Here is a 26651-nt window from a genome sequence, read left to right as displayed (position 1 = left end):
CATTAAGTATTTCCCGGCTTCAAAAGTAAGAATTCCTGTAATTACACTTGGCTCTAATAATTTATATTTAGTAGAAATAAGGATATATAAAAAAGAAGCAGGGAGAAGGAAATAGATCAAGTGACAAGGTTAAGAAGCATGTATGTCCAGGGAATATGATTGTAAAATGATCACACAAAAGACCTTTAAAACAGAGAAGAAACTCTCCTATAAATGTTAAAGTATTTATGAAAAGGAATTATATAGGAATCAAAATAATGTAGTTAAACCTCAAAATGTTTATACCTAATAACTGCAAGCCTAGCTACTTATCTACTTATAGGAGCCTTTATTTTTTTTCTTTTACCTGCTGCTGCTGGAGCTCCTCTTCCATCAGCTATTGCTTTGGAAGAAGGATTTGGAAGCATCTGTGTATCCTCTTTTTCTGCCCTGGGACATTCATTATGGTAAGAGGAATCTGAGGCTACCGGTGCTGTAACTTCTGAACCACGACTTAAGTCAAGAGGGAGACAGGGTCCCAGCTTCTCAAGTGGCAAATGTGCAACATCAGGCACTACACAAAATAAAGAGTGTAATGTAATATTAACACAGATAAAATGGCTCAGTTACTATCACTGTGAATTAAAGTGTTACATAACTTAAACAGTGCCTGGCACAAAGAAGGCACTCAATAAATATTTGTAGAATAAGTGAAGTGCTTATAACTCCAGAAGATATAAGAGCAGAAATATCTTAATATTTTAATAATCTTTATCTCTTAGTTTTTTCTTTATCTTCTTTTATGTTTGGTTCTATAGGAAATCAATATACATTACCCTCTGGTACTGAAGATTCTTGCTGATTTTGAGAACTGATGGAGAATACTTTCCCATCAGTGGCTGGAGAGGGAGAAGAAACCTTTTCTACAGAATCATCAGGCATGGGTAAGGTGGCTAAACGCTGAGATCTTCTTCTCCGCTCACTATGCTTGAAAGGTCTAGGGGGATTCACAGGCTGTGGAGGACCTAGAAAAAGATCTTCAATGTTCACGAAGCAGATACATACCAGGAGCATCTTACAATATTTAAGGAGATAAATGGGAAAAAATGATTTATATTCTTCCCTCTGATGTTGTTATAAGATATCCACAAGGAATGGCATGTTCCAAAGGTAATCAAAGGCAAAAATTGTGCCCTCATTCAAAATGAGTCAATCAAAAATTGTAAAATCTACACTCTACTAGAACTAAAAGAAAATAAAATGGAACATTAATTTCAAGTAGCTCCCCCAAGTGACAGACTACAGTTAATTTCTCTAATTGCAGATCATTGTGTAAATTGCCATTTTTCCTTCGGGAAAATAGTCTCTTTACAGCAAAAGATAAGGAAAAATATATATATATATATATTCCTTTTGCTACATTGCAAATCTAGAAACTCTAAGGGAAAAAAAGGCAGGGACATAGATGATACAACATTATAGAGTTAGTGATTTACTTTACACTAATGTAAATAATTTTATCCCATCATCATCCCCCCAAATGGAGTTTTATAAACATGTCTGGGCCTGATTCATTAAAAAAAAAAAATGAACAAAAACAACTTTGTATACTTATTGTGAGCAAATAATGAGGATATTTAAGATTATGACATTGTGTACTTGTGTTTTTTAACAACTTGGTAAGTAATTTAGGCATCTTCTAGCAATATAATATAAATACTTGGAAATGTCTCTCACACTTTTAGATATCTTCTTTCTACATGGCATACAAACACATTTGACTAGAATAGGCAAGATTATATATGCCAATATATTCATGTTAATTTAGAGGAAATAAGAACAGTCTAAAGACATTAATGTTTGGGTATTTAAGAGTAATTTTACAATCAAAACGATAAAGACATGCTGATAACTTAAAAATATGAAAGAATAAAATTTAATTGCTATAATATTGTGGTTATAATACCAAGATATAATTTCCAAAATAAAATGTTTATTAATGTCATATGACATTCCAGTGACTACTACTGACACTATTTCATGATAAATGCCATAATGAAATGAAGCTTATTAGGAAAACAATTGAATTATGTTCCCATTCTTTCCACCTATTAAAAAGAAAAAGCAAAACCTGATCAAAATGAAAAAATGATTCAGTAGAAAATATGGCAACTGAAGGAAAATAGGTTAATATGTTTGATAAAAGTCTTCTGAATGCCAGCATCTTTGATTATTCTGGAAGACACAATATGGAATAAGGAAACATGTCATATTCACTCAACTGATCATGTATTTCATTTTTTGCATAAAGAGCAAAAAAAACCATCATTTACCAACTGACTTTTCAAATAACTGTTATTCATGTCTCCAACTTAGGATACTAAACTAATATGAGAAACTCAGGGTCAACACAAATCTTGTATTATTTATATATACAGATATATAGGGAGATAGATAGATATACCCATGTGAAAGGTGTTTTCGAAAAAGACTGCGTTAACTCTTGAAAAATTAGAAGTACTGAAACAGTAAAATCTTTAAAAATACAATCATGGGGGCATTTTTTTTCATTAAAAAGATTAAACTGAAGTCTAGACTATAAATATTATAATAAGAATGAATAAAACGTATTGCAGAGGAAAGTTATAGACAAGTGGGGACAAAAAATCTACAGGAATAGTCTTAAGTAAAAATAGCTATCATGGGTCTTTTTATAACTTTTTTTTTTTTTAATGAATCAGGCCTCTCAGTATGCTTGGATTATGAGTTGAGGAGAGTCAAACTACAGTGGAATCTGTGTTATTAAATGGAAAGGATTCTCAACCAGCAGTAGTCTCTAAGCAATAAATCAGTAAGAAATGTCTATGGTTTTTGCCCCTGAAATAGTTTCAAGCCTTCCCTATCATATCCACTTGAGTTTTTAAAAAGCAACTTCATAAAAATACAATATAACTACAATCAAACTGTTTTTAATGTATCTTATAGGATAAATAACTATTTTTTAAAAATCTGTGCTCACTAGTTTTATTTATCACTGAAGAAGAAAGCTGAGATACAAGCGTCAAATCCTCGACTTGTATTAATTCTGGGGAAAGTGGTGATTTAGGGGGTTTTATACACCCAGAAGAATCTCCAGATTCATGTTTGCATTTCTTGCTGCGAGCCTTCCCTGAAGACAAAGTTGAGGATAACAGTGCAGGTTTCTGAGTGTTGGCAGAACTGCTAATGTCAGCTTCATTTTTTTTCTGACTTTGAGGTTTAGGTGAAATCGCCTGAATAAATAATAAAAAATTGATATTTTTATTTTGGCTTCTTCATTTTTGTTCTTGTATTCTATTTTGACTGTTAAGCAACTTTAGTATCCAGAAACATTGTTAAGCAACATATAACATTTCTATTACAAATGAAAAACCAAAAAGAACCCCACAAATTATTAACTAAAAGTTGAATAGGCTGTCTTTAAAGGGATGCTGTCAACTTTCAGTCTAAATTCATTTTTTAAAATATATTATTCATAATATTTTCGGAACATAAAATGTTATCTTACTGGACAAATATTTTCAGTATTAAATAGAAATATACCTCTTTAGGAACCATAATTGCCAATGACAATAATTCGAAAAATAAACAGCATTTTCATGTTTTAAAGGATTAGAGGAATATATTTAAGCTTTTGATTTTAGATGTTTTCTTATAAAATCTTTTCTTTTAAGTTGAATGTGAAGGTCTAAGTAGACAGATTCCCTTTAAAGAAAGATCTGAACAGGAAAAACAATGACCAAATTAACAAAACATTATCTTTAACTCATTTTAGTGCTGAAAGCTAGAGTTTCATAAGCACAATGCATCATGAAATCAGAGCCACCAGCAATATAGAGTTAAAAGACTAAAAAACAATACAAAACAAGCAACAACAACAACAAAAAAAACCAAAGAGATAAAGTGTAAGTTAAAAACATTGGATTTAAAAACAAAATACGTCGCATTCTTAGATGAGAGTTTTTACCTTCTTCCTGCCAACTGATACTTTTAAAAAAAAATTAGAACTTTGTCAGTTCTTTCATAAAAGATCATTTTTATTCATTTGGCTGTAAAATTTCCTACATATGTTAAAATATGTGTGAATGTGTCCATTTTTCAAAACAAGAGAAAATAGCTACATTGGATGAATTTGCAATCTATGGTTCTGCAATACCTCTATCTCTTTCTGATACACTTATCTGGGAGCAAAATATATAACATGCATTTTTTGAAAATCTATTCTACCATAGGCCTTTATAAAGAATCAGACTGCTAGCACTATAAACAACATGCTTGTCCCCAAGAAATCTTTTTACTTCCATATCTTGTGGAGAATAACTATCAGGTCTGCTGTCTGCAGTTCTCTGGAATATGAACGATCATTTTCTGGGGACTAAATAAATAAATAATTCTGTTCCCACTGAGATACAAGTCAAATTTTGCTGGGGAAGAAAAGTGCATATTTGGTATTAAGCAGGGCACCTTGAATGCTCTATAGACAGCATGTTGGACATACCACATAAAAGGCCTGGTGTCAAGTGTCCCATTCATTCAGTTGTCATCATTTCTATTATTGAATTTACTCATTATAAATGTGTATAAGTGCAGATTAATTATTTGAAAAGGTACTTCATAAATGGATAGTATTCCTAACCTTATTATAAAAGGTGTTGCCAGAAAAGTAATTAGAGCCATTACTTGTAAATAAACAATTTTATTGTTCATCTTCACATATGTGAAAGACATCACTACAGCATCCATTACTCTCAAGTTACAAAGTTATAAAACAAGATTTTAAAACTTAATATCTTGATAAGGTGCTTAACTTCTAAACAAGGAAAAATTAACATTGTTTTTAAAACTTACTGAGTTATTATGCATCTAATGCAAGTTTTATCCAAAAGTAAATATAACATGACATATCCCTAATACAATTAAATAATCTATAATTAATAAGCTGAGAATTGGGGTTCAAGACCACAGTTTGAATTTTTAAAAAATATAAATAAGTCCATTAGCACAGTAAGTTTTGACTACAGGCCTGTTATCAATCTATGTCATGAGTGACATTACTTTAACTCATTAGGAAACAGAGGTTAGTAACAATCAATACCTCTCCTTTAGGTCTATTGCTGATACCAATTGAGATGTAATTAAGAGCTTTATAACTCGGCTTTTTAACTATGAAGCGAGGCTAACACATAGGATAAAAATAAGTGTTTGTTCACAAAACATTTTCACATTGAAATCAACCTGAATGACAAGTAGAAAATGAGGGAATGGCATGGTGTTCCTGAAAATCTAAAATAATTTACAAGGTTTTCATTAATGATTGTTGGTCTCTTTGTTACAAAACTGGCAAGGACTCTCAAAAGTTTTTAATTATGAAAATAGAAACAGCCGAGTTACACAATTTTCCTTTCTTTTTTAAATTCAATTTCAAAACGTGGTTTTCTGTACTTCCCTCTAAGACGGGTACTGCCCTCTACACTAACTTCCACATTTAATAAGTACTTTTCACAATCACATTCACCTCAGCAGGATTGTGCATAATCAAAGATTGACATTGTAATGAATTTTCCAGAAACATTTTATTACCCAAGTCCCTGATTTATCGCATTCTGAGAATACCATAAACAGTGGTGAAAATACAAAATATTGTTATATCTGGGACGTTGAATATAGTAATACACAGTAAAAAAAGTTATTTAAAATTTGGTTGATATACTGACAATAACGGCAAAGACTTAACCGTTTGATGATCACAGAAAATCAGAAGGTATGATTCAATGACATATTAATCAATTTAAAAGACCCATTGATTTAATACAACATTAATGGAGGCACCAAAACAACGCATTGTTATCAAATCAGGCCTAAAATAACCCTGAAAAACTCAATACAATATCAATTAAATTTGGAATAGTTTTTAAAACGCATCTAGAGGAGAGCAAAAGATACTCATTTTAAAGTCTTCTTTATTAGGCTACTAATAAAGAAAAGTAATACAAAAAGGATATATTAAAACTACATTAAGGCTCAGATTTTAAAACAGGAGAACCAAGGAAATCCAGTTATGGCTATTACTGCGTTCTTATAGTCTTACAGTGCCTAAGAAGTTAAGCCCTTAGAGAATGTAAAAGCATGCACAGTTCATTATGTACAAGTATTGTGGGAATCTGAAGGTAGCCAAGGCAAAATCTAGCAACTGCAACCTTCACTTTTAAATTCCTCTATTAGGTGGTTTAAAGACAGACCCTTAATAGTTTTTTAAACTCTCTTTTTTTGTAGTTATTAAAATATACATCCTAGCAAAAATGTATGGCTCATTGATCAATTCATAAAACACATAGTCAGTCTAACAACACCAATTGTTACAATATAAAAGAAACTTCTTACAAAAGAAGCTTTATTCGATGTCAAAAAACCCTGTTTTAACTCACAAATGGAAAGTATTTGTGTAAGGGTCTTTTTGTAAGCTAGTTAAAGGTGATCCAGCTGGAAGCTTATACCCTGGGATGCCTGTCTCCAGGCCTTCAAATTTTGGAGACAAAGGCTTTAATGCCAGTCTATGAAATCAAACACTAATGAAGTCTGTAGTTATCTGTATACCTTGGAGAAGGCAGAGTTAAAAATATATCATCAATTAATTAGCTTCCTATTCCCATATCTGATCAAAAGGGGAATTTCAATTACGTAGATACTAGAGCTCCGTGATCATTCCAGTGGGAACCTTGAAAAAAATCAAATGCTACCATTTCATACCTGCTCCAGCATTGGAGCTGTTTCATTGTAGTCTTCCTTTTTTTCAGCACCATCCACCCCAACAGCTTTGGATGCCAACAAACCTTGAGAAAAATTGTACAGAAATTGCTTATTAGAAAAAATACTGATTTACACCCTAATTAACTTTGCAAAAATCTTAGCAGTTGAAATTTCCTATACTTTTTAATACATAGGAAGTAATCTCAAATGTTTTCTTTTCAAAAATACAAATATGCTTAATAATAAGCCAAGGGACTGAATCAGAACTTGAGAGTTGCTTATATAGTTGTGTGTCTGTTGTTTAATATTACTCAATTAAATCACTGAAAACACACACTTGCACACACACATTTATTCTGTAAAAAGTTAAAATTCTGTCTCAATGTCCACATTAAGGTTGCTCAGGTTGCTAATACTTACAATACAGGTTTTGTCTATACAGCTATAAAAACAGAATAAGACAGAAGAAATCCTTCCAAACATCCAGAACATAAAAAAAGATTTTCTGTTGTTTTAGTAACTAAAAAAGCTACCAATTCTTAAGTTCATTTAGATCCTTTTAATCTAAGCTTTATGTGTGTCCAGTTGTACCTTACCTTCTTATAAGAGTTTAAACACAGATGGATCCATTTTATGTTAAGAGAAAAAGTGTGGGTCTTTCCTAGAACATCTGAACTTAATATTATAGTTCATTTTGTCATTTTGTCTATAAATGACAAAGATTTTTAGAAGTTCCAGTTTTCTTCTATGTATGTCACTAATTCTCAAATTTAAAAGACAGAATAGGCCAGGCGCAGTGGCTCACCCCTGTAATCCCAGCACTTTGGGAGGCCAAGGCGGGCAGATCACTTGAGGTCAGGAGTTCAAGACCAGTCTGGCCAACATGGTGAAACCCCATCTCTACTAAAAATACAAAAATTAGCTGGTGTGGTGGCAGGCACCTATAATCCAAGCTACTCGGGAGGCTGAGGCAGGAGAATCACTTAGACCCAGGAGGCAGAAGTTGCAATGAGCCGAGATCCTGCCACTGCACTCCACCCTAGGTGGCAGAGCAAGACTCCGTCACAAAAAAAAAAAAAAAAAGACAATATTTTATTGTAATATATAACTGTATTATTAATTTGAATCCCAAGACATTAAAACTCTGCTTTAATAAAATATAGGCATTTACTTGGTTAAAATTCTTTGCTAAGCCTGTCAGGTAACCTTCGATGAAGTCTAGTTTATAAGCCTTGTTTAAGGCCACCCTGCTCATAAAAGGCCACCAAAATTCATTTCTGTGTCATTTCAAGGTTGTCAGGTACCTTCAGTGAACCCCAGTTTATAAGCCTAGAACAAGTATTTGTTTTTGTTTATGGCCACCCTGCTCACAAAAGGTCACCAAAAATCATTTTTGTGTTATTTCAAAGTTGGCCACACAAAAACTTTGTTCCAAAAGAAGCATGTTTAACAACTGACAACTTAATTGTAAACTGACTACAGCAATTATACGACATACATTACAGAAGCTGTCCACAACATATTTAACAGGAGAAAAATGGTGCCCCCTCAAAGGCAGTATGATGTAAAGGTATCCATGGGCAACATGTCTTGACTTTATCAGATAGCTACCCTAAAGAAGTTAAGTGATCTAGGTAGGAATTCACATATTAAAATTATATTCTTGGGCCCAGCACAGTGGCTCATGCCTGTAATCCCAGCACTTTGGGAGGCTGAGATGGGAGAATCACCTGAGGTCAGGAGTTCGAGACCAGCCTAGCCAACACGGTGAAACACCATCTCTACTAAAAATACAAAAATTAGCTGGGTGTGGACGTACACACCTGTAATCCCAGTTACTTGGGAGGCTGAGGCACGAGAATCACTTGGACCTGGGAGGCGAAGGTTGCAGTGAGCCGAGATGGCACCGCTGCACTCCATCCTGGGGAACAGAGTGAGATTCCATCTCTAAATAAATAACGAAATAGATAAATAAAAAAAAAAAATTATCTTCTTAAAGTAGTACTCAAGCAAATTCTAAATTAAGCAAAAGGTACCTAGTACTCAGAATGTACTTTAAAATAAAAAAGGCCGAGTGTAAGATAATGATTTTGATACATTTATGATTAGTATTAAAACTGGTATTTAAGGTTAGGCATGGTGGCTCATGCTTGTAACACTTTGGGAGGCTGAGCTGGGTGAGTTGCTTGAGCCCAGGAGTTTGAGACCAGCTTGGGCAATATAGCAAGACCCCATCTCTATATTAAAAAATAAGTAAAAAACAACAACAAAACCCTGGTGTTTGTCCCAGTTTGAGATTTAAAAAAAAAAAAGCAAAAACCAAAAAACTAAATAGCTTGTTACAGTCTCATACCACATCAACTGTATATAAACAATTTTACAAAAACAGCTTCAATCCTAATTATATTCTGAACATATTTTTACATTACTGAAAAAGATACAGTACTGAATATTTAACATTTAAAGCTACATTCATTAGGTTTTTATTCTCCAGCTAATATTCTTAAGGCCCAATGAACTATTGAAATAAAAATAATTAGAAAATCAAGTTCTTCTTTTGCAGGAAACTGAGTAGAGTTATATTTCTAAGGACTATTCAAACAGGACAAATCTTGCTATTCAATATATTATATAATTATATCTTTTACTTTGTTTCCTTTCACACAGGCGGTAGAAATACTTTTTAATACTCAATAGATGAAATAGATCACAAACTAAAAAGCTGAAAATAAGGTACCACAAGTAATAAAAGAAACAAAATAATTCACCCATAACATATGGATTTACATTAGGATATTACAGACCCAGTTTATTAAAATCCCTTTCCATTAATGGTTTGAGAAGGAAAAATAAAGAGTTGTAATGTGTTCATAAAAAGTAATGAGACTTAACAAAAACTACTTAAAATTAGATTTTAAAATGCATACTTGGTTATCTAGAGAATTTAAAAGCCCAAATATGATTAATAAAGTTTTTTCATGCTTTACATTCACATCAACTTATAGAAGTTATTAAATATAAACAATAAAATGGAACAAATAACAAAATAGGTACTTGAAGAGATAACTCTGACTACTTCTGCCTTAAGAGGCAGTCCAAAATCTGTTATCTTGACCTGCTAATATTCCAGGAAAAAATGCACTATCCACAGAAAATGAGAAGAATTAACTGAAAGGAAATTATAAGCAAGTACCTATTAATTACCTATGTATTACTAACAGGCCCTCTTCTAGAAGAATACCCCTATGGGATAAAATTGCCCAATAAGAATGCATTACACTGCTTCAAGAAATTATTTAAACTTAGGTAAAAGAAGAATATCAAATAGTCATCAGTTCCACCCACCAATAAAGTTACAACTTTCCAGTATTCTATATTAGCTATAAAATACACAGCTGGTCTCTTCCTGCCAATAGGAATAAGTAGAACAGAGCCCAGAGCTCCCTGGAATGGGAAAGGGGAACAAAGAAAGAGCAAAGTGGTTACATTCTTGGTCTACTTTTCATCCAGGTATTTCAAAACACAATCTTCTTGCTGGGACTAAGAATCAAATATTCTTGATATTATTATCAATAACATACTACTGGTCAATTCAAATTTCAGGATTTTTTAAACTTTTTAAATTCCTTAAGTTACAGAAACACACCTAAGCTAACTGAAATTCCAGGAACTCTTAGAGCCTATTAGAAACAGATCATGCACCAACTGCTGATGTTTTTTTCCTTTATTCCCTCGACATTCTGTAAAGTCTAATCAAATTCAATTTGTTTGTGACTTTGTTCCAAAAGTATGGACTACTAGTTTTCTAAGTAAAATTGTTTATTTCAAATCAGTATGCATAAACCATATAATAATAGCTATCAATAAGGTACATGACATAATGAAAAATATGAACTGGGAAATTGTGTGTGTATATATATATATTGCACAGTATATGCAATATGTATATGTGTACATGTATGAAATATGTATATGTGTATATATGGAAATATATATGTATATCTGTATGTATATGTGTGTATATGTCTATACATATACGTATTCCATATACTGTGCAACTATATTGTCAATGTCTACCTATTTGGAACCTCTGAAAAACGCCATCCTTTTAACATTCTCTATACAGAAATCGGGTTTAAAATCATCACATGGTGTGTACGTGGCAAAGTGAATAGAAAGAATGATAAATACATGAATTAAAGTTATCCAACAGCTGGTCCACATATTTAAGTTAGAACTCTTTAAAAAAATAATAAAATAGAGTGGAGAGAAATACATCAGAGCAGGCTGCCATGATCCCAGCCCCAATCCTCTCAGTAGTAAAAGGACAAAAAGACACATACAGATGAGCTTGATGAATTTAAAATATACCATAATGCCATAACAAAATTACTATTTTATATTAGTTCTCATTTATCTGTATAAACTATAAATGAAATTTACTGTAAAAAGGCAAGCCTGAATTTCAACTGTTGAAGACAATCTTACAATATCTACTGTCTTTTTGCATGACATAGTTGCAACATGAAATCAGAAATAGATGTAGAAAGATGAACTATTAAAAAGATTATCACACACTTAAATTTTCTAAGTAAATAAAAAGATCATAATGGTTTCACATTCATAAAATCTTATGCTCTGCTGCTGCTGTCAAACTGTAACTTATTCATTTGAGACTCCCAAGGGAAAGTGAAGAGAAAATCCCACCGTGGAAGGGAAGGGTGTTTAAGCAACCAGTATTACAAACTCGAGGCACATGGTAAAATGGTACTTTTTTTCCCCACTACTGTCTTTTCAAGGCCATAGAGAAATAATGCATCATTGTGTGCTCAGCAGAGTTTTTGTGTTGTAGTTTTTTGTTTTTTTTTACTTCTTTAAACGTTGAGCTTGAATATCCCAGTAAGGCATATGTAAGAGTATATTGATTGAAACTATTAAAAGCAGGTTATCCAAATTGAAGGAAAAAAAGCATGATGCTGGAAAGCTGGCAGTTGTATCATGTCAGTGTCATCTCCGTCTTCTTTGATCTCGACTCCTCCAATAATGTTGTTTCAATCTTTGTATCACAGGAGTTAGAAATACTATTCCACTTCTGCCCAGCACATAGCACTGGGTTCCATATTTTAAGGCAAAACTGAAGTCTCATGCCATAAGAACAAACACTTAGAGAACATTTGGCTTTCTCCAAGGTTAATAGTTTACAAGGAAAAGGTGTAACAGGTTAATTGATTTAAAATATTTCCTCTCCTGGGGCCAAGTATATCCTTTATGAGAGACAGGCATGAAAATAATATATACAAATGGAAAGAGACTGAATACTCTCACCTGCTAAAACCAATTATAATCACTTAGATGAACAATATAAATGAAACGGTGGTTCTAAACAATCCTCAGCTTCAGAGTCACCTTTCAGTTAGCTTCCTCTCTTCAGAAAATGGTCAAAATGTTTAGTTTACATTTATTCCTAAATCTGACCATGAAATCAAGCTTCTTCAAGTTGAAGCCAACAAACAAAGGTTTTTACAGCTTTATTAGGCCAAAGGCACTAAAAAAAGATTCTGTCCTTTTAATAAGAACATATGACTAAATCATGAAAGTATTTAAACTCCCCTTTCAACATATACTCAGAAAAGGTAAATATGTTCACAATTTCTCTTGAAGACTAGAATCACTAGGCTGAATAGACTGTGGAAATGGCAGGATGTATTATGACCGGCCCCAATTCTAATCCTTCAATCCCCTCTTCCATGAACACGAACCAGGCTAGAATTTTCAGTGTTTTCTAACAGCCTAACACTGCTATTTCCTAAACTAAACTATAAGAAATCATATGGAAATAAATAAGCCCAGATTCTTGTGACCAACCTGAAGAGTAAAAATTAAAAAAAAAAAAAAACTTATAGAAATACTTTCACATCAGAAATTCAGAAATTAACAGATTCAGGAAGTAAATGTAAGTCAGACAGTCATCCTTCCAATATATATGGCACCATCCTTAAGACTGGTCAAGTAGAAGAATGTATAAAAAAATTTAAAATCTGAGAAACTGTGTCACCGTAAGTTGACAAAATAATTCTTCTAGAAACTACTACTACCACAAATGTAATTTAAAAATCACTGAGCTTTGTAGCATTTGTCCTTATCAACCCTCACAACATCCCTGTGAGGTAGGTAGAAGATATGTGGTATTTTTCACATTTTACAACAGAAAAAGCTGACGGTGTTGAAAGACATTGACCTTGAAGAACCACAAAGTAATTGTCTTTGTTATTAACAGGTCCATGACACTAAACCAAAACCATTTTACTTCATTAAAAATAAATTACTCTAAAATTAAACCTTCCATTTCCCCCCCTCAAAAAAAAATCATTGTAGTTTACCAGTAATCTTGTTAAGTCGAGCTCTCTTTGCCTGAAACGAGTTGCCTTGATTATTTTTCCTCTTGTTTGATAATGTGCTCTCTGGCTGTGGAAAGACCATCTTTGGAACGTTCTCTACATGAAGTCCTACTTTCAACAGAACACATATATGAGAGTTTATCTAGAATCCAAACTAAAACACATGATTTTTTAATAGCAAAATAGTAAAAATGCTTTGCACATTAGTTTTTTTAATCTACTACTTGATACAGACCTTTGAAAAACACAAATCCTTCCAGACTAATATATTAGAAATAAAAGACTACTAAAGCAGTTATTCTTAAAGAAAAGCAGGAAGAAAATGACTTACTGCTTTTTCCATATTATATATTGAAGCATACACAGAAGCATTTAAAAGGTTGAAGAAAAAACACAAAAGAAAAAATCTCAAACAAAAACCTGCTATCAAGAAGTTATAAATCAAAATCTCAACCTATTTCTATTCAAGAATACTGAGGGCATCCAATATCAAGTAACCCACACTAGACTATTAAGTTTCAGGTCTAACTGTAAGATGCTAAAAAAGTTAGCCATCATATTATGCTAGGGACAAAAGCCTACAAATTTAATTATACATTCAAAATCAAAGGAAGCCAAGGGATTTGACTTTACTACATGAGTTTACCAGTGTCATAAGGAATTAACGTAAGAATGTATTTTGTACCAAATGTTTCACTAGATGTAGGCAGATCTTCCTTCTTCTCTACGTCTGGTGTGGCTATACAAGTTGAAGTTTCCTCCTTCTTTGAAGGTACTTTAAACCACTTTCTCTCATCTTTATCCTTATCTTTATTGCTGTTAGCGCTGGTTCGAGGTTTACTCCCTGTTTTGTTCTTGGCTGCAGCTGCAGCAGCTGCTTTGACTAAAGCTATCCAATCCTCCAAAGGAAAAACACAAAACATGTGAAGTATTAAAAATTAATTAAAATGTAATTACACTAATAAAAATATGTCACATTTTCAAAGCTACTTTCACAGGTAACTACATAAACATAAATATAGAGATAACAATATTTACATGATAGCTGAACATGGTAGGTTATCAAATTTAATAATCAAATGAGTTAGACTGCATAACCTCTCATAAAATAGGAAGCATATTCAGTAACAGGTATTCCATGGATATATTTTCACAGGAATAAAAGCTAAAATAGCAGAGGAAACCTATGGCAGATATGGAATACTACATGACATTCTACCTTAGTATTTTAGGGCTCAAATGTTGCATTCCATCTCTTTCTCATAATACAAAGGACTATAAAAGAAGGGAAAAATGCTATCTTGCGATTCTACAAAGATTAAAAATAGTGTATTCCCACCTACCAAATTGCTATTCCTTATTAGGACAAATGTACCATTCAAATTATAGTCAATCTCATAGAAATCAAGAAAGGTATGATTTTTATTATTTTCTAAAGCTACGGAAGTTCAGATAGCAATTTATCACAACAGCTTAATAATACTGATGAAGAAGAAAAGAGCTCCATTGACCAAGGTAAAGCATTAACTGTCAAAACTCCACATTAACTCCCTATACAACATCCTAGGTCTCTGTTTGGTACCATTCTTCTGAGGTACAAATATTTATTTTTCCTGTGTTAATTTAGTTTGTTGCTAAATACATTTTACTATTGTATTTTTAACTAAAAATGCTTATTATAAAAAAAAGGTGTAAGGAAGTATAAAGTGTTCCTAACATTTTAATTTTCACAATAAAAATGTTTTTAAAACAAATATAAATATCTCTACAAAGTGAATCTGCTGAGACCACTAAGCTCTGTCAAATAGACTACCAGTTCAGATTTACTCAAAATACTTTAAATCCCTAGTCCAAGCAACTAAAAATTTCACAACATCAAATGAATTTAATTCACAGTTTACATTAACAAATATAAGCAAAATACATTAATAAAATTGAGCAATGAACAATGTAGATTAACACTGCCTTAAAAATATATGGTGAAAACAATAAGCCATTAAAAAAAAAATCTGTATTTCTAACTCTTTCTCTCATGATTGCAACTAACTGAAAACATCATGTGATTGCACTTAACACATTCAATCAACAATTTTCTATTGAATACCCTGTCCTATATGCCTGGTACTAGGCTAAGCATTCAAGCGACCGCAACTGATAAAAGACTGGTCCTGTCCATAAGGAATTCACAGGTAAATACAATTAGCTATAAGCTGCGACAGGAGATGTACTAGAGAAATAAACAAAATACTATAGAACAGAAAAGAAAAGATTGATTTTGACTGAAGAGAAAGACTAATGCAAAGCTTCAGGGAAAATGATGGATGAGCTGAACCCTAAACATAAGCAGGAATTTGCTAGGGAAAGGGGTAGTGGAAAAAGAGAAAAGGCTACTCCAAGCAAAAGGAAAAACAGTAAACAAAGGCCAGGAGTAAAAGTGTACAGAAAAGTGAAAGAGCGATGAAAGGTTCAAGGAGCAATATGGGCAGCTAAAAGCAGTATGGCTAAGTTGAGCTTTCAGACTAACATTTAAGCAGTAAGAAAAGAAAGCACCATCAATGAAAAAAAAAAAAAAAAAGGATTGAGAGAGAACAATCAACAAAGTGGGAAGAGAAACAAGAGTAAGTACAATCAGACAACCAACAGGAAAGTGTTATATGCCACAGAGATCATACGTTTGCAGACCTATTAAGAGTAGAGCATTTAATCCTGGGTTCCACATTGTGGGGAAAATTTTAAGTTGTCAGAGTTGCTAGAAAATGTCAGAAGTAATTTCCATCCCAAGTTGTTTTCTACCTCCAATAAAGAAAAAAACTAAAAAGAGAATCATACTGCACCTTTTAAAATTTAAATATGTTTTTTAAATGCTTTTCAATCATATGACTTGCATGGGAATCACTGTAGCTCTGTGATTAAAGAATTCTCCCATTGTTTTGCTCTTTTATTTTTATGTTGAGTTCTATTTTGTGTTTGCTTTTACGTTTATTTATACGAATTTATGGGATACGTGTGAAATTTTGTTACATGTATATAATTAGTAGTGATCAATTCAGTGTATTTAGGGTGTCCATCACTCAAATATAATACATTTTTAATAACTATAGTCACTCTACTCTGCTATCAAACACTGAATTTATTCCTTCTATAGAAAAGCTTCATTGTTAAAAATAGCTGAAGTGTGATCTTTCCATGAACTATAACTAATAATGATGTTTTCGAGCTCTTTGTAGATAACATAATAGAATATTGCACTAAAAAGGGCACTGTGTTTGAAATCAGAAACTTTGGGTTAAAGGAATCACTTCGCACAGAATGAGTAAAATTTTAAGTCACTCGATTCTCTAAGTTCTGAATTCTTCAAATGTGAAACAGAAATATTAGCCATACCTATGTCAAAGGATCTACTATGAGAATCCAACAAAACAAGGCACACAAAAAATGTTTTGTAAATATTAATAGCAAAGGACCTATAAGCCAACCATTAACACTAGTGAGTCACAACGTATATTTTGTATCAGCATGCCCTCAGGAAAAAGAAATGAGAGAAAAGGCAAGTACTTCTGTTACAAGCTTCCAAATTAAAAATATAATGGCTCAATCTCTCACCCTGTAATTACTACTGCTCTTATTAGGGTAGAAAACCAGAAGGAACAAGGAGGTATCTCATAAGATGAAGGAATCAATCCCCCTCCTATAATATATGTCAGTTTCATAGCTATTTATGTATCAACACTACCATTCCACACAAAATTATGTGGAAGAAGAAAAAACTATAGGTAGGGAGAAAAAGAGGGGATCTTATTTTGGGCTGATAACATGTCTACCATTACCTTCTTTCCCAGTGAGAAAAATGTCTACAAATACAGTGTTAGAAGGACTACAGCTCACATTGCACCCACTGTAATATTAAAAGCTCTTTAAGGTGCTCAAGCTAACCTCTTAATGCAAGCAGAAGTTTATCCAGTATTAACCAATGGGTTCAAAGTCAAAAACAACAGAATTAAGACTTATTTAGGCTTAAGAATATTAATTACTTTGGAGGTTTGCATATACAAAAGTGTTACTAATGTCACATTTTAGACAGGTTCAGGAAGAGCATTTCCACAGTGCATTAATTTGTTGCACTACTCTTTGCTAGCTTAATTTAAAAATTATCTTTCTAAAGAAATTCTCAAAGTACTCAAAATTTAGAAGATATTATACAAGATAGGCCCCCCTTAGCTTTGCCCAAATAACAACTGATTTGGCATATTTCTTTGATGAAGGCAAGTCAAAAGCTTGTTGGGAAAAAGCAACTCATAAAATGAGAGTCATTTATAAAACACAATTCTACAAATATTGTTAACGTTGCTATGATTAAGAATTATAAAGAAAAAAATGAAAAATTAAAAGAAATCTACTACTACCCAAATATTATTTCAGTTGTTTTATATCTTGGCACTGATCTTAATGTTATAATGCATCATAGTGTGACTAAAGAATCACTACTTATTAAAAACAAATATCCATAACATCCAATAAATTTAATTTTTACAAGCTGTAATTTTACCACAAACCAAATTGGCTCAGTGTCCCACTTTGAAAAAACAAAGTTTTAAGACAATAATACTAATGTCAATTCATGAACATCTGATCAACCAGAATAACAAAATAATTGTTTTAAAGCAAAAAAAAAAAAAAAAAAATTGAGACTTTTGTTTACACAGGTATATACAATGTTCCCAACCTTTTAATCAATCTATGTAGTAACCAAGAAATCACACCACTGAATGCTTAAAAGAACACTTTATTTATACATACATGTGGGAAGACACAAAGCCACTTCCTGATCAAAAGCATTTTCATTTTAAATTGCATTTACATATTAATTAGAAGAAATCTGCTTGCTAATCATTTCATAACTAAATTTTTGAAAACCAGGCAATTTAAAACAATCACACTTATTTCTTCATGAATAATTTTTTTAATGTGGTAGATATACATTTCTAGAGCACTAAATGTTTACACTTGACTGAAGCTGACCAGGTAATTTCAATACATTTCAGAATGAGTTTTCACCGCATGGTATGGAACAAATACGTAGCATATTTCCATATTAGACATTTTTACACACTAGTTTCAATTTCTTAAAATTAATTGTAGGTCCAGGTGCTGAAAATCCCAAATAACAGCAGAATAGAAAAGAAAATATTTTAAATTTCTAATGGCACCTTTCTTTCCAGTATTTCAGAAAACATAGCCAACAAATGGAATTGTGGTTTTTTACCTCCACCCAAGATTCTCCTTCCAATGCTTACCATCCATTCTTGCTTTGAGCAGTGACAAAGCATACAATACACTGCTTCCATCATATGACTCAGAGAGCCCTATCTGAAACAGCCTACAGAGTGTCAGGTAAGCGCCTTTTAAAGGAAGATGAATGACTATGATTTGTAGAAGGAAAGAAGAAGATAAGAACTCAATGTAAATTTTTATATTAAAAATTTTTAACTTTCTAAATGACATTATATACCAGGAAAAACAAAACAAAATTTAAAAAAAAAAGGCACTTACCTCACTTCCCATAGACTGGTTACACGATCCAGCTGGGTCGATAGGACAACACCAGCTTAGTGGATGCTGGGATTTCACCTGGAACAGAAACTAGTGACCTATAACTTTAGCAGGTCTAAACCAAAGAAGCAAAAATCAAATGTATAATTTATTTTACAGTCTAAGCTTCCTTTTCTTGCTGCTATTTGGGGCTATCAGCACATAACCCTACAATTAGTTCATTTTTAAAAAATATACATATAAATATATTTTGATCAGTCACCGTTCAAGAAGATATCCCTTTGGGTAGCTAGGAATACTGAACACTCTTACCTGCCCCTTAGCATCCTCGGGCATGGCTTTAATGTGCATTCTTTTTAAACAACGAATTACTCCATCATAAAACTGAACTGTAAATGTTCCTGAAACAGGAGCAAGTCAGAATCATTAGAAAATATAATTCAAGTTTACAGCAACACTTGAAATCTAACAAGTAGTGACTTGTATAGATAAATGCTTTAGGAATGCAAAAACTACAAATGCTCCTGTTAAGGACTCCATCAAGTTTACTTTCTCCCTCCCTCTAAAAACAACTCTGAACTCCTGTTTCCCCTAACAAGTACACAAATTAAGTCTTGATAAGTTAGTTCCATGTAATTCTGATTTTTACTAAGAAATTTTATAATTTATTTTGCAGTAATTTAAATGTTTAGACTCAACATAGCTGACAAAAGTAAAATCATTACTTACAAAAATATATAATATTTCCATAGGCATTACCATTTGCTTTTGAATGTTTCTTTCAAAAGAAGTAATACAGAGAAGGAGCTGATATGCAAAAAAGATCATTTGCCCTGGAAAGGATTATTCCTTGGGCAATAACAACAAACTCGAAAACAAGAATTGTAGTTCCAGACTTTAAAGGTAGAAAATATTTTACAAATCATCTAGATAAAAGTCTTCATAAGTAGCTCAGAACACTGAATTCTAGAGGAAGGCTAAATGCTACACCCAATGGTATTCACCTAAGTGGCAGGCAGCACAGCCGTAATTAATACTTCCAATCTCATCTGGTCATCCATGTCTTTCCCACAAACTGATCCTACTTGAAGGACTCAAGATTTTGTTTGTCTATTATGAAGCATATTCACTTTTTGTTACAGACCCCATGCTTTCAAGTCAATATAAGCCAGTACTATTAGAAGATACATAAATTATGTATAATGCCTACTTAAGGAAATTCAGATGTTTTCCTGTCATTTCCTAGATAAATGTTCTTCCACCATTTCCCCAATGAAGGCAGAGTCCCACTTTAAGTAAACAGATACTTGGTCTTTATAGAAGAATTATAAACAAGAAATGTGACAATCATTACTAATGTCCTTGGGCTTGGCACCAAAGCAGATAATATATATGTGCAAAGATTTTTTTTTTTGGGTACTTTGAATAACATCATTTGATTTTATATCTTTCTGTAATTAGCCTAACATTGAATTTCACAGATATAAAGATCTAAATTCAAGTTATGCAAACAACTGATCAGGCGAATAGCAAGGATGTAAAGACAATGCAAAAATTTTGAGAATGCCAAACTCTGTGTACACCTGGCACTTCCATCTTTCCTGCAACTTTCTGTCCTCCCTCTTCAATACAGCATTCCAGAAAAACTCAGCTTGCACACCAGGCCGTCCGGGCATTAATACCTCTCTGCCTTTGCTCATGCTATTTCCTCTGTTATGATGCCTTTCTCTTTTCCTTATGTCTATCTAAACCCCAGTCCACTCTTCAAGGACCATTCCCAAGATGAAAACTTCCCCAATGACTCCAGTACACACTGACTGGCCCCTTTTCTTTGCTTCTATATGCTGTATTACAAATGCCTAAATGTTCGCAATTGTTCATTTTGTTTTGCTCTTACACCGAACGGATGGCTTCTTTTGCCCTTCTGATTTTTGTCAAGGTGGGGAGCGGGCAGGCCTATCCACCACTTGGGGCATACAGAAATCACAAAATTAATACCTTTCAGAAAACAAATAGTATCTGCCAATATTTCACTATGTGTTCACTGAAACTACTCTGGAAATGCCAGGGATCACAATCAGTATCATCACTCTTCCACTAAGGTAAGCTGAATTTTCTGTATTAAATGCCTGTAGATGAAAGGGATAGAATAAAGAATGAGGGTGGTTTTGTTCTGAGTGTGTGTGCTATGTGTGTACTTGCATCTGCACACACACAGGGAACTTTAAGCATGGAACGAAGGTCCCAAAGCTCTTAAAAGAAACTGTTATGAATTAATGTAGAGGGCAATGACTGTTTAATTTCACTTTGTTTTGGGTACATCTTATTACCCAACAGAAGAGATTTGACTTCTTCCTTTACTTCCACAAATTGTTACTGACTGTCTACTATGTGCTAGGCTCTGGACTAGACACTCGGAAGCCAATGTGAATAAGACTTGGGAATGTAAGCTCCATAACACAGCTCCACAGAAGCGTAAGTGTACAGGGAAATACAGGGCCCACTAGAAAAGAAGAAACAGCCTGCACACCTAACAACTGAGATGTCTCTCAACTCTTTCTGTAGGGGTAACCAGTGGTAAGGAAACCATAGCCATATTCAAGATTTCAATTCATTAAAACAATACATTGGATTAAGGTCTTTATAAAGTTATATCATGATTTCTAGCTAGACTACTATGATTTATTTTTTCACACCTAAAATTCCTTAATATATCTCTGTTTTCCTCTTCTATCTTTTCTTACCCCCTATTTTCTCTCAAGTTTGTTGTTAGATTAAATCCTCAGCCTAAAAACTCTTCCATGGCTCCCATCACCTCCATATAAAATTCTAATTCTTTAGCAAGATTACATGACACTTCATATACCAATCTTTGCCTTTCTCTCCAACCTGTACTCTAGCTATTCTATCACCTTTAAACGAATCTTTCATTCTAAGCAACCTGCAGTTCCTTAAAATGACATGGCATGCCTCTCCCACTTGTTATTTTCCACATATTTCTTCCACCAGAAAAGCACTTTGATCACTACTTTAGCTAACTTAGTTGTCTTTCAAGACTCAGTTTAAAGGAAATGTCCCCTTACTTAGATTAAATGCCCTTCTTGCCAAGAAGCTGTCACTCAATGTTTGTTTCTTTAGTAATAACAATGAATACAGAAATCCCCCTTATCCGCGATTTCGCTTTCCACAGTTGCAGTCAACCGCGGTCTGAAAAGGAGTGAGTACAGCACAATAAGATATTTTGCAAGAGAGAGACAAGAGAGAGTGAGAGAGAGAGGAAGGAAGAGAGAGACCACATTCATATAACTTTTATTACAATATACTGTTTGATTATTCTATTTTATTATTGTTAACTTCTTACTGTGCCTAATTTATAAGTTAAACTTTATCATTCATATACATGTACAGTATAGGAAAAAACATAGTATATATAGGGTTCAGTAGTTTCCAAAGTTTCAAGTACCCACTGGGGGTCTTGGAATGTATCCCCCGTGGATAAGGAAGGACTACCATAAGTGGTCAAGTTTAAGAAATAACTTTAGTAGAAAATTAATGTATTACTGAATTTAAAAAACACGTGCAAGTATTCCAAAACTTTTTTAAATGAGAAATTTGAATAAAATATTCAGGTATGTTTTCAACAATAATTTAATTATTAATTCTCACAACTTTCCAAATTAATGAGCATATGAATTGTTTTAAATTAATGATCTGTCCAATAGATTTCCCAGTCTTATGCAACACTAACATGCCTAATTTCTGTGTTACTTTCAACATTTTTGATTACTTAAGCAACTTTGGCTCAGTATCTAATATTCTACCACATGTCCACAAAAAGATACTAGAAAATTAACTCAATTATCTATAGAAATTAATGACAGGACAGCAGGGAGAGACACAATAAGGGAAATCCTCGAACTGGTAAAAATTTCATACTCTTTCCTCAGAAAATATCCTATGTATTTCACTTGTGAATTGAACTGATTTGAATTCCCCTAAATCTTTAACCTTTCCTCACACTCTTCGGTAGATGTTCATAAATATAACTTAGCCACAAACTAGAAACAGAGAAGTAGAAATAAAATGTATATGATATAAGCCTGTGAATTGAAAGTTGAAAAATTTTAATCAACTATTTTTGTCTACTAATTTAAACACTACTTAGGTAGCAAACCATATAGCATTTTATTCTCGATAACACATAACAAATCAAATGCTCCCGAAAAAGAATACTTACAGAAAATATAAAAGTTATACGTAACGATTACATAACACACACTAATTAAAATTTAAAATACAGTGAAATTTTACTATTAATCTAATTTTAAGTCTCAGATCATTTCAAACACATACCTTCTTTGTTAATTGCTTCAATCTTGGCAGGGTAATAGCGACAGTCTGTCCAACGAGCCAGAACTTCTTCTCCAGCTTTAAAATCCTATTTTAAACAACTTTTAAGATCAATTCCATGTATATTAAATAAGCATTTCTTAACAAAAACAGGCTTTTGTATAATTTAACAGAATCCTTTTAAAATATGTCATTACATAGCTGGCAAAACTAGCAAACAGAAAAAAACTTGCTACTTACAAAGAAATCTTCCTCATCTTTTAGCCCTTCTTTTCTTAGTGCTGGTCTCTCAAGGGGTCGCAATCTATTGCTATCCCAGTAAATCCACTCATCATAACGATGACTCCAGCGCTCAAAATGGACCAACATCTTGCCCTCCTCATAGTCAATTTTTTCAATTCGTGATGGATACCTCAAAAATCAAAATGCTTCATATAAAGAGAAAATCCTTATATTTGTTTATACAAAGTATTATACATAGATTTAGCTGAATGTTGCTTACCATTAAAACCATGAAGAAAACAATAAATATGTCCATATTTTAAAACTAACCAAAAAACTCTGCTTTATTGTCTTTATAAATGATCGTCCTCAAGATCTGAATAAACTCCTTGATACACTCCCAGTAGAAATATAAATGACTGCACTGTTTTGTGAAGTAATGTGGTAACATACATCAAGAACCTTAAACATATTCCTACTTTCTGACCCAACAATTCCAATTCTGGAATTATATACAGAAAACATTATTTATAATAACAAATAAAGTGGAAACCATCTAAATATATGGTTGGAAAAACTGAAGACTGTCTACAGCTACACAAACAATGATATATCCACTGAATGAAATATTATGTAGTCACTGAATGTGGTGTTTACAAAGAATTTACAATGTGGGGAAAATGTAAAAAACAAGAACTCTATTTAGCATAAATATAAATATGTAAATTTTGTCTAGCAAAAAATACATCAGCATGTACACTGTCTTTATATGGCATAAGCTCACTTTAATTCTTATTTTTCTGTATTTATCAATATTTTATAAAGAGCAACAATGATGGTAAGGCTCAGTAAAACCTTAAATTTAAAAATACAAAATATTTCATTGTTCTGTCTTCACATGTGGTAATTCTGTAATTCCAAAATAGGAATTAGTTAACTTAAAACCTTTTACAAGGAAAGTTGCTTCGTCATTCTTAATGTACTGTATTAAAATGTTAACAGATGACTCAATTTTTTTTAAAGTATGATTAAATAACATTCAGAACTCAATAGCAGCACACAGTGGATGATTCAGCCATACAGTTTATCCCATATTCTTCCTAGCTTTTGCTAAATTCAGAATCTTTGTTTTCCCCGTGGAAAACTAGCTTTAAATATAAAGTACAATGGACTTTATATAACTTTGAAATGTAGGAACTGATTACTACCTACTTTGTAGCTCAATCTTGCTATTCAGAGTTTTTCAGATATTTCAAGGATCATTCTCTGGTAGAGCTTCTTCGATCTTTGACATTCAACTCCACTTTGATCTAATGATATTGAGTTCTTGGATTTTCCTCAAATATATGTTGCTCTGTGTCAAGCATTCATGCTATTCTCCATTCTATTCTTTCTGTCCGAGCCCTAAACCACCCTTCCCTTCCTTTGTATACAAATCACTGCAGACTTGGTTAAACACAGAACTGCTTGTGTGAAGACTTCCCTAACTCCCCGGCTCCTGCTGCTCTGACAGCACTCATCTCATTAAAGCTGTACATCATCTCTGCACAGGTTCTCACTCAAACTGGGTGCTGAAGAACATTTATATCTCTTGGAACACTGATATGTGTGGCACTAAAAAAAAAAAAAAAAGAAAAAAGGGGTCTTCTCAAATAAGCTAGGGAATTACTGGATTAAAAAAAGTTAGGCTGCATTCTTTATTGAAAGACTTCTTGGTGCAGTCAACAAGATGGAGATAAAGCATTCAGTGTTACTAGATTCAAGAAAACATGTAACCCCTTTTATCATGAAAATGTATTAACATTTCTTGAGATAGCAAATAGCTAAGGAAGATGAGGTTAGAAATGCTACTCTGGCCTGTGAGCTTCTGGAGATAAATGAGTCATGTTTACTTTTGTAGTCCCCAGGACCTAGCACCATGACAGGACACAAAATTGCTACTCAGGGAATGTTTGCAGGCGTAAGCAGCAGCTTTAAAGAAAGGCGGGAATGTCTGCAGGCCTAAGAAGCAGCTTTAAAGAAAGGCAATTTGCTCATTTCTTCAGAACTAAGAAGGCAGTTGACCCAATTATAGCCTTGTTAGATCTTAGTCTTTTGCGGGGAGTAAGTATAGGTGAGGGAAGACCTGTGTTAACAGCATAAAAACAAGAAAACTTAGTAACATACTTCCTGAGGTGGACATGCCTGCCCCACCCACTTAGAATCAATGCTGTAATACTTGTCTTTCGCAGTGTTGCTCTGGTTTTGTTTTTGTTGCCCTGGTTTTTAAAACATAAAAATTGTCAATAGTATTAAGAAAAACCTAGAACAAGGTTGTTTCTTATTTTTCAACATTCACTAGCCACTGAAGTACTATAAAAAGATATTCTATCAATTGTAAAAATTGGTAAGCTTCCCTCAAAACATAAATCCTCTAATTTCATGTGCTTAATTTGTCCTATCATTTACATTTTGAATAAAAAAATAAGGAGTTTATTCTTTAGGTTCCCTCATATTCTAAATCTATACAACTCTATATATTTGAAACATTTCTCAAAGTGAGAATAGTCCACAGTAACAGAGTTAAACACATCTTTATTTTCACAACATGACTTAATTCAGTAAAGAATCAGTATCTAAGTGAGTTCAAATAATTTAAATCTGGATTGCATTTTAAAGGGACTTACGGTTTTTCTAAAATATTTTAAATTATTCTGGCTGAGATGCCTGACGCATCAACCAAAATGAAAATTATGTTTTGGGGATCCTCTTTAGGGTAAGTCATAGCATGCTGTACTCTCTACATAAATATCTAGAAATTGATATGTACAGTTGGGATGAAGGCCAAGAATTAAGTAACACAGATACCCAAGATTCTTCTCTATTTTAATTTTTATCATGTTCACTAATCAAATTTTGAATCTTAAAGGTGTTAAAAATATTACCATTATCAAAAATGTCCAAATTTCTGTTCATTCATTAAACATTTATTTGAACATCCAAGAAGACTAAGGCACTTGCTAGGCACTATTGGTACATAAAAAGGAAACGAAACAACTCGGCCAGCCACGGTGGCTCATGCCTGTAATCCCAGCACTTTGGGAGGCCGAAGTGGGTGGATCACCTGAGGTGGGGAGTTTGAGACCAGCATGACCAACATGGAGAAACCCGGTCTCTAGTAAAATAACAAAATTTGCCGGCCATGGTGGCACATGCCTGTAATCCCAGCTACTCGGAAGGCTGAGGCAGGAGAATCGCTTGAACCCGGGAGGCAGAGGTTGCAGTGAGCCGAGATCGCACCATTGCACTGGGCAACAATAGTGAAACGCCGTTATTAAAAAAAAAAAAAAAAAAAAAAAGGAAATAACTCCTATCACTGATGGGCTT

General features: G+C 33.1%; 1 protein-coding gene across 36 annotated transcripts in view; it reads right to left on the bottom strand.

Moving 5' to 3' along the window:
• PHF20L1 (PHD finger protein 20 like 1) overlaps positions 1-26651 on the bottom strand; it is a 71981-nt gene that overhangs the window by 29415 nt on the left and 15915 nt on the right. For 7 of the 36 annotated variants that reach the window (XM_055349672.2, XM_019032665.4, XM_019032666.4 and 4 more), the window contains 9 exons: positions 23304-23475; positions 23067-23151; positions 19026-19114; positions 13849-14062; positions 13146-13271; positions 6766-6848; positions 2999-3251; positions 816-1004; positions 347-553 (listed from right to left, as the gene is read on the bottom strand). In XM_055349672.2, coding sequence (XP_055205647.2) covers positions 347-553; positions 816-1004; positions 2999-3251; positions 6766-6848; positions 13146-13271; positions 13849-14062; positions 19026-19114; positions 23067-23151; positions 23304-23475 — 1418 coding nt within the window. Of the gene's footprint in view, positions 1-346; positions 554-815; positions 1005-2998; positions 3252-6765; positions 6849-13145; positions 13275-13848; positions 14063-18713; positions 18804-19025; positions 19115-23066; positions 23152-23303; positions 23476-26651 lie in introns of all 36 variants that reach the window. The other 29 variants (XM_019032664.4, XM_019032663.4, XM_063709509.1 and 26 more) reach the window with 5 other exon arrangements.

The sequence above is a fragment of the Gorilla gorilla genome, chromosome 7, assembly GCF_029281585.2.
Source record: "Gorilla gorilla gorilla isolate KB3781 chromosome 7, NHGRI_mGorGor1-v2.1_pri, whole genome shotgun sequence".
In the NCBI taxonomy this organism is placed as follows: domain Eukaryota; kingdom Metazoa; phylum Chordata; class Mammalia; order Primates; family Hominidae; genus Gorilla; species Gorilla gorilla.
This window is presented reverse-complemented; position numbering and strand designations above follow the sequence as displayed.